The sequence below is a fragment of the Cinclus cinclus genome, chromosome 5 (genome assembly GCF_963662255.1).
Source record: "Cinclus cinclus chromosome 5, bCinCin1.1, whole genome shotgun sequence".
Taxonomy (NCBI): domain Eukaryota; kingdom Metazoa; phylum Chordata; class Aves; order Passeriformes; family Cinclidae; genus Cinclus; species Cinclus cinclus.
Window position 1 is genome coordinate 29,756,168 of NC_085050.1, and position 12,959 is coordinate 29,769,126.

Sequence of the window (12,959 nt, forward strand, 5' to 3'; positions counted from 1 at the left end):
ATACCTGAGTTCAGAAAAATAGGGAATTAGTTAAAAGTATAATAAAAATACTGATAAGCTAATTTCTTTATTAGTTGCATGACTGCAGTAGAGATTGATAATATATATTCATCACACAGAGAGCTTCCATCAAACTGTAGCAGATTGTTTTCAAAGTGATTTCATTTGTGGCTATACCATCAAGTAGCTCGTGGTAGAAATGGGAGAGAGATTTTTGCTGTAATAGGCAATCTTACTTTCACCTCTTTCACTCACTCAGTATTGTCCAGAACTCTTTCTTTGATATGGGGGAATGTGCTGGAGATAACAAAATTACTTTCAGTGAAACATCTCTATTTTGACGCTTTTCCAATTATTTAGTTCCTTTTCTAGATTATAGATAGATTAATGGGTCATTGAAAAGGTTTCATGTATCCATTTTTTTTTCTTCTTTACCTAAATGCATTAGTATTTAAGCCCTAATATGGGAGAACTGGGGACTAACTGCATTTCCATGTTGTACCAGTAGAATGTTTCTCTAGCAAGATCAATTATGAGGCCTATGTGAATGCTAAATACTTTCGCTTTAGAAACTCAAGTGTAATAGAAATGCTGAAAATGCTGGGGTTTTCCATTTTGACAAGGGACCGTCCCCCTCAAATTAAAGTCATATAAATGATACCAGCTTCACTGAAACAGAAATCCCGAGTGTGCTGTCCAAGCCCAGGCCCCTGAAGGACTAACAGCTTCCTTGTGAGGGGAAGAGGAGGGGCAGGCACCGATTTCTTCCCTGTTGTGACAGTGACAGCCCCCGGGGGAACGGCCTGAAGCTGTGTCCTGGGAGGTTTAGGTTGGGTATTAGGAAAAGTGTTTTATCCAGAGGGTGGTTATGCACTGGAACAGGCTCCCCAGGGAAGTGGTCACAGCACCAAGCCTGGAGGAACTCAAGGATCGTTTGGACAATGCTCTCAGGTCCATAGTGTGACTCTTGGGGCGTCCTGTGCAGGGACAGAGTTGGATCCTTAAGGGTCTCTTCCTCCTCAGCATATTCTATGATTCTGATAACAACTTCGGTTCAATACCGAGCACAGCACACAGACTTTTATACACACAGCTACTGTTTTTTTTTTTTTTTTATGCCAGACCCTCTATTTATATTTTCCCCCAAAGGAAAGTGTAAAGAACCGAGCTAGATGCGTAAATTCCATGCCATAAATCAAGGAGCAAAACGCGCCAAAGGCTGGCAGGAACAGAGCTGATCGAAACGAGGGCAAAAGCTGATCCTTGTCCACGCTTAGAGTTTCGACGTGATTTTACCTCATCTTCCAATCAGGAAAAAGCATTTACAGAGTTCATCGCCGTTTTTGTATTTCGTAAGTAAAATCACGCTCGGCAATCCCTGCCGGGCGCACAACAGCGGCTGATGAGCCCGCCCGGCCCTGGGGCGCGGCCGTGCCCTAAGTGGAAAACTACCGCTCCCAGGAGGCACCGCCGCCGGCCCCGGGAGCGCCGCGCCCGCGCACAATGCACGCTGGGAGTTGGAGTTTCTTCGCCTACCGCTCTTGTCCCGACCGCCCCGGCGGTTGCGCGGGGGAGCCTCAGGCGCCCCGCGGTCCGGGTCGGGCGGGGCACGCGCAGTGCGGAAGGGCCTGGGCGGGCGGAGGTTACCAGGTAACGGTGAGTGTCCGTCCGTCTGTCTGTGTCTGTATCCCTCCGCCAGGGACCGCCCCCGCGCCCCGGCAGAGTGGCGGCCAAGATGGCGGTGGTGGCTGAGGCAGGAGCGCCGTGAGCGCCTCCGCCAGCCCTGTCCCGCCGTGTCGGGCGAAGCGAGGCCGGGCCGCTCCTCCGCTGCCCGAAGGCCAAACGTTCGTCCGGGCAGCCCGGGCCCCGCGGGTGGTGGCGGTGGAGGAGGAGCCGGGCCGGGTGACCTCCCCTTCGGCGCGGGGTGAGCCGCCTTCCCCTGCCCCTCGCGCGGCGCGCTGCCCCTTCCCCGTCGGTTTCCCCTGCTGGTGTTGGGGCCGCGCTGGGGCAGGGCGACGGCCCGCGGGGCGGCGGGGAAACCGCGCGGTGGCAGCGGGCCGTGCGGGCAGCGCCCCCCGCACAGGGCAGGGCGCGTTATCCGCTCTCCAAGGAGACGCCGCCGCGTTCGCGGCAGTGGAGGCGCCTTGAGCAGAGCCCGCCTACCCACGCACCCCGCGGCGCCCGGGTTTTGGCGCCGGGAAGGAGCGGGATCGCCGCCTCAGGCAGCGAGCGGTGCGGCCGGCAGAGCCGCCGGGCCATCGCTTGCTCCGCCAGCCCCGTTGGTGGCGACGGGACCCACCGGGCCTGGGCTCGGCGCCCGCCCTGGGATCGGAGCAGGTCGGGACGACGGAGCCTGCGGGGCGCTGGGAAGGCCCCGGCTCTGGAAGCTGGAAGTACCCGGCACACAATTCCTAGCCAGGGTGTGTGAGTGTGCGGTTCGTGTGAGCGCTGTCCGGTGGGGCAGGATTTGCTCTGTTGACTGCTTCTGTGTGATGATACTCTATGGTTTGCTTTTAAGGAGTTAATGCCCAGTGAGGAGCGCACGTCTTAAAAGGCTAAACGTAAAAAGAAATGTTTGGCCTCATTTTCAGCCTTTATGGTGGTATGATGGCTTTTTGCGACTTTCTATTTTCCATTTAATTTTTTTTTGCCAAAAGTTTTCTTTTTTGATCATTATGTGCTCTAAAGAGCTCTTGCATTCACATGAGTGCTATAGGAAAAAATTCTCAAGAGCATCTTTACTCTTAAAAAAAAGGCTTTTGAAGTACATACCTTTGTTTTGCTTGCATGTTAAGTAGTGTTTCTTCCGTGCAATCTACATATTGCTGTTACATGCACAGAATATGTTTTGACTTTAATCTTACATGTTTCTCCTACTTACATATTATCCATAACATATATCTCCATTTACATGTTATTTGAAGTTATTATTTCTGTAGAAAGTATACCTGAAAGTATTTTTTTCTCAAATCCCTGGTAAATGTTGTAAGGCAATAGGTACATACTCAAAAGCTTTTATACAGATCCTATGACTTGCAAGAACCTGAAATTGGCAATGGGTTGCTGTAGATAGATAGGTAGAAAATGGCATGATAGCAAAGCTTTTAGATGAGGATTTTTTTTAGAAATAGCTGGTAAAATGAAAGCAAAGAAAAAATGCGTATTGATGAAGTGTGTGTGTGAAGGTGGAAAGCATAGCTTCACGTGAAAGAAGAAAAAACTTAGCTGAACCTCTTTGTGTTTTTCAGCTGAGTTAAAGAGATAAAATGCCATCAGAGCTCTCTGATCTTAAACTTGCTTGATTATAATTAATTTGGAGGTATCAAAGACTATAATAGGAATGTTTAGAAACTTTTGGAAAGGGCACAGTTCTGTTAGAACACTTTAGAATCCGCTTGCTGGAAATAATGAAGGTACTGTTATTTTTGAGTCATATTTATCAGGGCATGTTGGTGTATGCCTGGTCTCCTTTATTGAGAGTCGTGTTATTCATGACATTTCGTCTGGGACAGTGAATTTGCTTCAGATGTAATGAGAGTCTCCTACAGCAAAGGTAGTTGAGAATGGGTTTTGTGAAAATTTTAAAAGAAATAAGTGTGAGTAGTTACTTGTATTATGTAAAGATGAATACTGCATCTTCTTTTTACAGTGGATGGTAGGGAAAAACTACTTTTGCTCTGGTTTTAGTAGAATTATATAACGTGATGATGAGGAAACAGCTTACAGAATTGGACTGTAAACCCAGATGGCCTCTAATCTTCCTCGTTATGCTCAGTGGCAGGTCAGGATACAGAGTCTGTTGAAATGGTGGGTCTTGCACATTGACAAAGCTGAACAGTTCATCTGTAACTGAAGAAAGTTCTTTAAAATTATGATTCTTTTAAAACTGATAACTATGCATTTGCTTTGAATGCTTGTAAATTTTAGCATCAGCTTCCCTGTGAACTTTTTATAGGATGCTTGTGTTTCTACACGAAAATAAACAAAATGTGGAAGGTCATTGTGTTGTAATTTTCCAGCTGAATCAGACAGGTTACCTGAAGGCTGCAGAGAAGGAACCTACAGTTTTTGTGTGGTCATAAAGTTCGGTACATCAGGAAGTTTATGAAGTTCTAAACATGTCTGGGTTTTGTTTTTTTTAATTCTGTTATTATTTGTTGGCCATCTAGTTCATAGGTGATACCTTCTGGTTGCATGGCCTAGTGGGCACATCTTTTGGGATGAAGAAGGGACAGTAGGGCAAAGTTCCCAAAGTAGCAGGCACTTAGACCTGCTCTGTGTGTGTTCTGGTCATGGCTGTGAGGTGCACAAGCAGCATGACTCCTGTCTGCATGACCACGACCTGGGCTGGCACACTGCCGAGCGGAGATGTGGTTATGGGGTAAGAGCGTGCCTGGTAGATGCCATTCCTCTGTGAGTTACTAATAGGCTGTGTTTGCATAGGAACACTGCTTTGTGCAAGTGTGCCTACTGAGAGGGCTGTAGTGTGTGATTTTGATTGAGTCTTGTACCTAAGCAAGATAGGTGTCCTAGGACAGCTTTTAAACTCAAGATTAATTTGTTCTCCTTTCTGGAACTGGTATTAAAGAAAAAACAACAAACTTATTATATACATGTTGAGAAAGTCATTCCTATCAACTTCTATATTTTTATTTTTTCTGTTAAGTTTAGGATTATGTCCTAACATTGCAGTGGAAATAAGCTGGAAAAAGTAAGTCTCTGCAAGACTGCTTTTCTTCTGCATCTGTTACAGTTCTTCATAGGTAAAGTTGTAGCTTTCTGCAGTGGAATCGTGCCAGTGGCTCTTAGCAAATAGAATTACGAATTCTTCACCTTTCGGAACAGGCTAATGTAATTTTACTCTCATAAAGGAATACTTTTTCTGATCTTTTAACTTTAACAATTTTTTTTATTTCTAATGTCAAAACAAGAAGTGAAAATGAAAACTTGGCGCATTTAAGTTGCTTTATATTGCACGGAGTGATGCAGATGGAGAGCAGCAAAGCTCTGTGAAACCCACATTATTTTGTTTGGTTTTGGTAGAAACTGTAATGTAAGTGGCAGGTCATTCACTGCTTAAATAGCTTAATGTGTGGTAACAAAAGTACAAATCCTTTTACTGATGTCTGTTTTCCTTGTATTTTTTTCAAGTGTGTCATTCAGTACTCTGTTGTCAGCATCTCAGTATTAAAATGAATGTGAAAGTTTGACTTACTGGGTCTCCAAAGTCACTTGTATCAAATAGACATCACCCTGAGCCTGAAAGTGTAGGCTTTATGAATTAAAAAGCAACCTTTCTGAGTACTGTATAGTTAGTTTTAAAGTGAGGAGAATTTAAATCCTCAAAAAAAAAAGTTTCTTTCATAGCTCAGAGGTTAAAAAGCCCAAACCCACAAGTATTATTTCTTCGTTTTTTTAATGCCAGTTTCTGTGTTCTTCTCATTGATACATTTCTAGTAACACGGGGTAGTGAATGAGGAGTTTAGTTTCCTAAACAGCTTTGTGTTTGCATCTTATCATGAATCTTTAAAATTTTCTATGTAAACTGATTTTAATACATCACATTCCTTTCAACTCTTTCTTATAGATTGCTTTTATTGATCGCTTGTCATGGCAGCAGGAGGTGGTCCCTTTGAAGAACACATGAATGATCAGGACTTACCCAACTGGAGCAATGAGAGCCTTGATGACCGGCTGAACAACACGGTAAAATTATTCTTTTCTTTCTGTTGCCATTTGATGCTGCACATTAAAATTGCCAGCTAGATTCTGTTAGTGGCAGGTAACAATGCAAACCCCTAAGCCTCATCATGCGGGGCTTTGCATCCAGCACAGCTTTACCTGGAAAACCTAAGGTAGAGGTAAGCAAACAGTGGGTATAATTCAAAGAATGTGAGGTCTCGAGGTATTTATGGCAAGTGTTTTGGGTAAATAAAGTAGGTAGACACAAAAGCATTGTAGGTGACATGAAAGTAAAAGCTATAATTTAAAAAGTTCTGAACTCCTGAAAGAGTCCCCAGCAAAGAAGAAAAATAGAACTTGAGCTTCATTTGAAATTAATTTAATGCATTTAGGATGAAATGCATTTTAAATTTCCTGACAAGCTATTTTTAATTATGCAATTGAGAAAATTTTATTTTGTAAAGTGATGTTTGCTCTAGAAAACTTAGTGCATATTTCAATGTGTGCTTGCTGTTTGTACTTCTAAAATGGAAGTAAGCTTTCTGACAGAATACAAACATTTGCTTTTTGTCTGTGTGGATAACAAATATGACTTTATATTCTCTCTCCTTCCCCTTAAGGACTGGGGAGGTCAACAGAAGAAAGCAAATAGATCTTCAGAAAAAAACAAGAAAAAGCTTAGTGGTGAAGGTGAAACAAGACTTACCAATGACATATCTCCAGAATCTTCACCTGGAATGGAACGACGGAGGACCAGAACTTCTCATAGCTTTCCTCATGCTCGATACATGACTCAGATGTCTGTTCCAGAGCAGGCTGAACTAGAAAGGCTTAAACAAAGAATAAACTTCAGTGATCTGGATCAGGTTTGTGTGAATACTAGCTCCCACTAGAAATGTGACTCCAAAATGGATTCAGTTATCTCTTAATAAAGACAGATGAGTAAAGAATCCTTTTACAAGTGATCAAGGTAAAAAAAGACAACCTTATAGGCACCATGACAATCAAATGAAAATTCTGGTTTTGAACTTCAGAAAATAAGAAAAAATTCATTACCATGGCTTTCCTCTGCTTGTGTACTGGCTGTCTTCACTTTCTTTCTCTCAGCCGTTAACAAATTTCTGGGTCCTTGGAGCAGTATTTCTTTACTCATCATGCTTATATTCTACTTGAAAATATCTGTTACCTTATTTTGAAAGTCTGTTCTTCAACTGCCAGTTTGTGATCCCAAACATTGTTACCCTTGTCTGTTAAGCAGAGGACTATCATTAAAAAGTGCTCCTCGGCAGATTAGAGATTTTTATGGCACAAATTCTTGAGCCATAACTACTTTTTTTGGAAGTATAGCGCATTCATTCCTTCGCTTATCCAAAACTATGGAAAAGTATGAAGTATTAATTCTTTTGGAACAAGGCATAAATTTGTGTCAACAATTTCAGAACAGAGGCTAGTTCATCTTTACCAAAGGTTGTTGCTAACTTCTTTGGTTATGAAGATTCTTTCCAGTGTGATTTGTTGTGTTGATTTACAGTTTAGAGGCTGGGCATAACTTCCTCCTCAAGTATATGTTAGGGCAACATGTTGCTATTCACAAGGTTTTAAAGAAAAGCTGAAGTTCTGAGGTATTATATTCTGCACAGGAATATATTGCTCTTTTATTATTATTTTCTCAAATGTACCTGGGGAAGTAGAATGCCTTTTGCTGCAGTAAAGATCGAGGTCACAGCAAAAATGAGGAACTAAATTCTTAGAAACTATAGAATGTTTTTGCTTCTCTTTCTTCTGGAATGATGGATTTTTTTTTCTGAAAACTTCATGGCAAAAAGTCATTGACACTGTCTTCAACTAGCTTTTTGCCAGTTGGTGACTGATTAATAACTTTAAAATCAGTCTAATAATACCCTAGAAATAGTAATACAAGCAGGGAAACAAAGCAGTTTTGAGAACATATTGAATGAAAAAATAAAACAATTGTTCTTTCTTTTGTTTGTATATAGAGAAGCATTGGAAGTGATTCTCAAGGCCGGGCAACGGCTGCTAATAACAAACGTCAACTTAATGAAAACAAAAAGCCATTCAACTTCCTGTCACTGCAGATTAACACTAATAAAAGCAAAGATCCTGCCTCAGGTTCCCAAAAGAAGGAAAGTGGGGTATCAGCACAATGTAAAGAGTTGTTTGGAGCTGCTCTAAGCAAGGATTTCTTGCAAAATTGTCAAGTGTCTGCTCAAGAAGATGCAAGGGGAGAACGAGCGATGGATAGTAGCCAGGTATTTATACAGCCTATAAAGTCTACAAAATACTGACTCTTAATCTTCAGGGGTTCTTTCTAAATTTCTTCAAAGTATAAATCTTTATGGGAAATATTTTACTTCCTACTCTTCTGAAACTTGAAGAAAATGTGAAACCAAACTTAGTAATCTACTGTTCTTTAAAATTCTGCTTGTTGGTAACAGGAGTAATAATAACTTTTATTTTAGAGGTTGGTTCCCTTTTATATGGTTCCAGAAAGTGCTCTCACAGTTGATTTTTTTTCCTGTGTTGATGAGCTCAGTTGTGTTTTGGCCTGTGTTGACCAGAAGCCCTGTGCTTCAGCCTTGCAACTGCCCGCATGCATAAATATATCCTTATAAATGCTGTTGACTTTTAACCACTTGTGGAAGAGTGCTTGTAGGAGTGAAAGTACTAACATGTCCCCCGTTGATTACTCCTTTGCTGTTGCTGTCACTGTGTCTTGTGCATTGAATACATTGCAGCTCTAGCTGAATGCATCCAGTAACTTCAGTGTCTTTGCAGATTGTGAGCAGACTAGTTCAGATTCGCGACTATATTGCTAAGGCCAGCTCCATGCGGGATGATCTTGTAGAGAAAAATGAAAGATCGGCCAATGTTGAGCGTTTATCACACCTTATAGATGACCTTAAAGAGCAGGAGAAATCCTATCTGAAATTTTTGCAAAAGATGCTTGTAAGTTTGAGAACGTAATATGTTTGTTTCTGCACTGTAAGCTTTTTTTAGGAGTTGACCATTTATGTTTTGATGGTGCTACTGAGGGTGTTGATTTTCGTATGTAGTACCTTCCATAATTCATTTTTACTGCCCCCTTATATAGCTTTTGATTTGTGCCAATGAAATATTTCAGGTTAGAGAAAATGAGGAGGATGATGTTCGAACTATAGATTCAGCTGTGGGATCTGGTTCTGTAGGTGAGAGCACATCGTTAAACATTGATGTGCAGTCTGAGGCTTCAGATACCACGGTAAGCTGCCTTCTAGTAATTAAGGTAGAAATGAGGGCTTTATTTTGTTTTTTTCATGGGTCTTATTAGTGCTATAATCTGCATTTCAATTAAAAAACAGTTAAAAATTAAACAGTTAAAACAGTTAAAAATCCCCAAGTACTCCATTCAGCAGGTGTCCATGCATGTGTGGATTTATTTTTTTAATGTGAGAAAAAAAGTAATGATTCTGTCACAGCAAGGAATAATCTTTTAAATCTTTATTCTTTCTTCAAAGTACAATAAAGAATTAAATGTGTACTTTGGTAGATAATTCACTGGCTTAATTGGGAAGAAATACCCCTCTATACAATTTTTCATCTCTAGGTTTGTTTCTGTTAGTGGGGAAAACTTGGAAGATGGGTGAGTGGAGGGTTAGAAATGTGTTGTTAGTGGGCTATTGTCCAAGCATCTTTCTAGTGATACGATAAAAGTATTGACCTAACACAGAAGTTTCTCTCATTTCTTGGAAAGGTGGGTTTCTCTTTAGAAAATGTATTCTGAATTTTGTGCTGAGACAAGCAGTCCAGTCTTCCTTTCTATTTATAAAAACTTTTTTTTTTTTTTAACATGGTAGACATGTCTCGTAGTAGATACAAAAGCATTTTAATAACTTTTGGGTCTTCTGTTCTGTTACACTGAGGAAAAGTACCAGAGAGCAGGTACTCTTTCTGGCCAGTTAGCACACTGAATGTCCTATGGATAAAGAGAATTTACCTGCTTGGAAATAAAACAGTTAAAACATTAAGAAGCTTTTGTAATTATTTTTAGCTTTATAAGAACTCTTCCTATCCCTGTAAAGAAATATATTGATAGACATGGAAGATGCACTTTTAACTTAAATTAAATTTGAAAAATTCAGAAAAAGGTACATTGTTAAAGAAGTATCCATGTGAACTTGCATTTATCTTAATATTTGCAAAATTTGCAGTTAAGTTTTTTTGGTTGGCTTTTAATTTTGCATCTAAGCTCTCTTTACGTGCAGCTTGAATATTTTACATGTGGAGTGCATACTTCCGGTCATAAAATGTTGATTGCTATATGGACCTTTATTGTTATGCAAATTCTAAGAATTACTAAAAATGTCTTCACTCTTTAGTAGATGTTATTAGGTATTCGTTTTGATTATTTGACAAGATAAAGTGGGTAGGTTTGTAACTTAAAAATGCATGCTAAGTTGGAGCACATTTTCAAAATCTAACATACTAAACTATCCAATATAGGAGGTATCTTTTAGTTTGAGTTGTCGGCCCCGCATTGAGGACAAACTAGGGAATTCAGCTTCACGAGAACAGGTTACAGACACTGATGTTACACCAAGCCCTAAAGGGAAAAGTGAGAGAGCTGCTCTGAATGACAGGGAAATCTGGCATTGTGGGATTAATAGCCAGGATCATGGATTGCTTTCAAAGGTACACTTCAAAATGTTCCTTTAGCCTTAAATAGGGTTTATACAGGCTAGTCTTCCCCCTCCCCCCATCTCCCGTGTTAATTGCTTCAAATGTACTTGTTACTTGCAATGAATGTTTCCACTGGATTGCTCATCTGTATCCAGCTGTCTTTTCACTGAATTAATCTTCTTTGCCTGGAATTTTTTTCATTGAATAGGAATGTTTCATGGCTTTTTCTTCTGAATTGTTAGCATTGACAGTTAGCATTGATGTGACTGTACAGCAGGTGTTGTGATTTTATATAGATCATCCTTCTAAGTTTTGTTGTTACCTTCTTGGGAAAACATACTGTAAATGTGACTTTCAGACACTTGTCATGGTTACACTAATATGCCAATGCATATTTAAACTAATACCAAATACCAACATGAATTAGAAATTAGTAGCCATTATATGTTCCACAAATGTTTTTGTTTAGCTGTTGATGTAAATATTTGTTGATGGGGGAAGACTTTCAAGAGGTGCATTGTATAAAAGGTCTTTTTTACCCATTATGAGCTTTTCTATATCATTGTCCTTCGTGTGATTTAGTTTTTAAAAAGTCTTAAATTCAATATTTTTTCCCCTAAAATTAAATGTTTTGTCAAGCTTACTAGTCTAAATGTAGAACTAAGCTTGAAAAATTTGTTAATGCAATTTTCATGAACTCAAAGCAAATCTGGTACTTCAGATAAAGCCTGGATTATTTAATGGGTGGGTGAGACTGAGACACATACCCTTGTTCCCTTTCTTCCCCTTGTTTGTTCCTGTGCTGATTTCAGTGTGTGATCTATTTTGACTCTACTCTGCTGTTCATATGAAAGGTGAGAGTTTAACAGCAATCATCAGTGTGAATTGCAGTGCAACTTCTCGTGGCACTTTGAAGAGTTTAGAATTCTGGATGTTTCCAGCTTTCACTGCTGGAAAGTTGAGCATTCCTTAGTACCCAGATCTAGTTAATAAGATGCCTGCTTCTGTTCTGACATTTGATGCTGAGTATTTGGACTGAATTTTCTACTTTAGAAACTTAATACTATGTGGATAGAAGATTGTGCTTTCAAGTTAGTAGTGTTCTTTGTAAATGCTTGCTATTTTCCATTATTTCATCTGCAAAGTGCAATAATGCAACTTCAGTCAGGATCAGGATCTTAACTGCAGATGTCTCATTAAAATACTTGAGTAAAAGTTTGATCCAAATCTCCAGCTCCGAATTAGCATAGGATGAGGAAAATAACCAAATTTTTATATATATTTTAACTGCTCAGCATGCTTTCATTCTTTTCATTACAGGTTAGAAGGAGTTACTGCCTAAATCTGCCTAAAACATTCTGCTGAAAATTTTAAGAGCTTTTAGGCCAATTGAGATCTTGTGTTTTATATAGCTCCATGATGCAATGCCTTATCTTGCTTACCTTTAGCAGTCTTAAAGGTTAATACTCTCTGTTATGATTTAAAAGACAGAGGGAGGCTTGGGTTAGTCTTTGGGTCATATTAGGGCAGCTTACTGGCTTTGTAAAGAAAACTTAAACCCTCAGGAGGTATAAACATGTCTTGGTGGTACAGGCCTCTTCCTTTTGGATGTCTGACGTTTTTTTAATAATGCACTATCAGAAAGGTGAAGCTGCTTCAATTTTACTTTTTTTTCCATTAACCAAGCTGTTCATTTATATGCAAGTTGTGCTTGCTTTGACACTTTTTTTACTAGTTCTTAACAGGTAAATGGTTCTAGTTGTGGTAATGTTTTTTTCATCTCTTTCAGGCCAGAGATCCTCAGCAGGAGGCTAAAGAGGAGTTGGAGAACTTGAAGAAACAGCATGATTTATTGAAAAGGATGCTAGAACAGCAGGAGCAATTAAAAGCCCTTCAAGGAAGACAAGCAGCTCTTCTTGCTTTGCAGCATAAAGCAGAACAAGCCATTGCTGTCCTGGATGATTCTGGTATGTGGAATGATGGTGTCTCAACTTATATCATGTTAGCATGTTGACTGAATGATTAAAGGTGGAATTGTGAAATATACATTAAAAAGGCTTTTTTTACTGGAAAGCCTCTCTTTCTGAAGAGTTGACAATGTAACATTATAAAGTTATGTGTCATTTAAAAACCCAGAGCTAATTACTGCAGTTTACTTGTAAGAATCCTAAAAGCATGGGTTTTTCCCATAAGAATTGGTCTACCCAATGTTAAGATTCAAATTCAACTTATGGCAGAATGAATGTTTTCAAAATTTGAAAACAGTGAAACTTTACTATGTGTGTAATGAACTCATAATCTATGGGGAAAATAAAGAATATTTGCACTTTATTTTTCTTATGAACTGTTGGTTTGTATTTGGAGGGAAATAGGAAGAATAATCGGGGTTTTTCAACTGCCAGCTGTATATTTAGTACTGTTTGAATGTGAACTTTGAGGCAGGGGAGAAAAGCTTTATTTTAAATTCATTTCTCTCATAAAGCTTTTTGAAGACCAAAACTCCAAGACTCCATTTGCAGATCTAAATATTGCAACTTATACTGATATGAAAGCTTGGTGTCCTATTAATTTATTGTTTTGAGAAAGTGAAATTACCTGCA

The 12,959-nt window shown here is 39.7% G+C and overlaps 1 protein-coding gene across 3 annotated transcripts in view; it reads left to right on the forward strand.

The window, feature by feature from the left end:
- The first annotated feature begins 1,805 nt into the window (after window positions 1-1,805).
- PCM1 (pericentriolar material 1) overlaps window positions 1,806-12,959 on the forward strand; it is a 40,538-nt gene continuing 29,384 nt past the window's right edge. For 2 of the 3 annotated variants that reach the window (XM_062492818.1, XM_062492819.1), the window contains exons 1-5: window positions 1,806-1,924; window positions 5,588-5,706; window positions 6,303-6,548; window positions 7,680-7,952; window positions 12,149-12,326. In XM_062492818.1, coding sequence (XP_062348802.1) covers window positions 5,611-5,706; window positions 6,303-6,548; window positions 7,680-7,952; window positions 12,149-12,326 — 793 coding nt within the window. In that variant the 5' untranslated portion in view covers window positions 1,806-1,924; window positions 5,588-5,610. Of the gene's footprint in view, window positions 1,925-5,587; window positions 5,707-6,302; window positions 6,549-7,679; window positions 7,953-8,478; window positions 8,650-8,824; window positions 8,942-12,148; window positions 12,327-12,959 lie in introns of all 3 variants that reach the window. The other variant, XM_062492817.1, reaches the window with a different exon arrangement.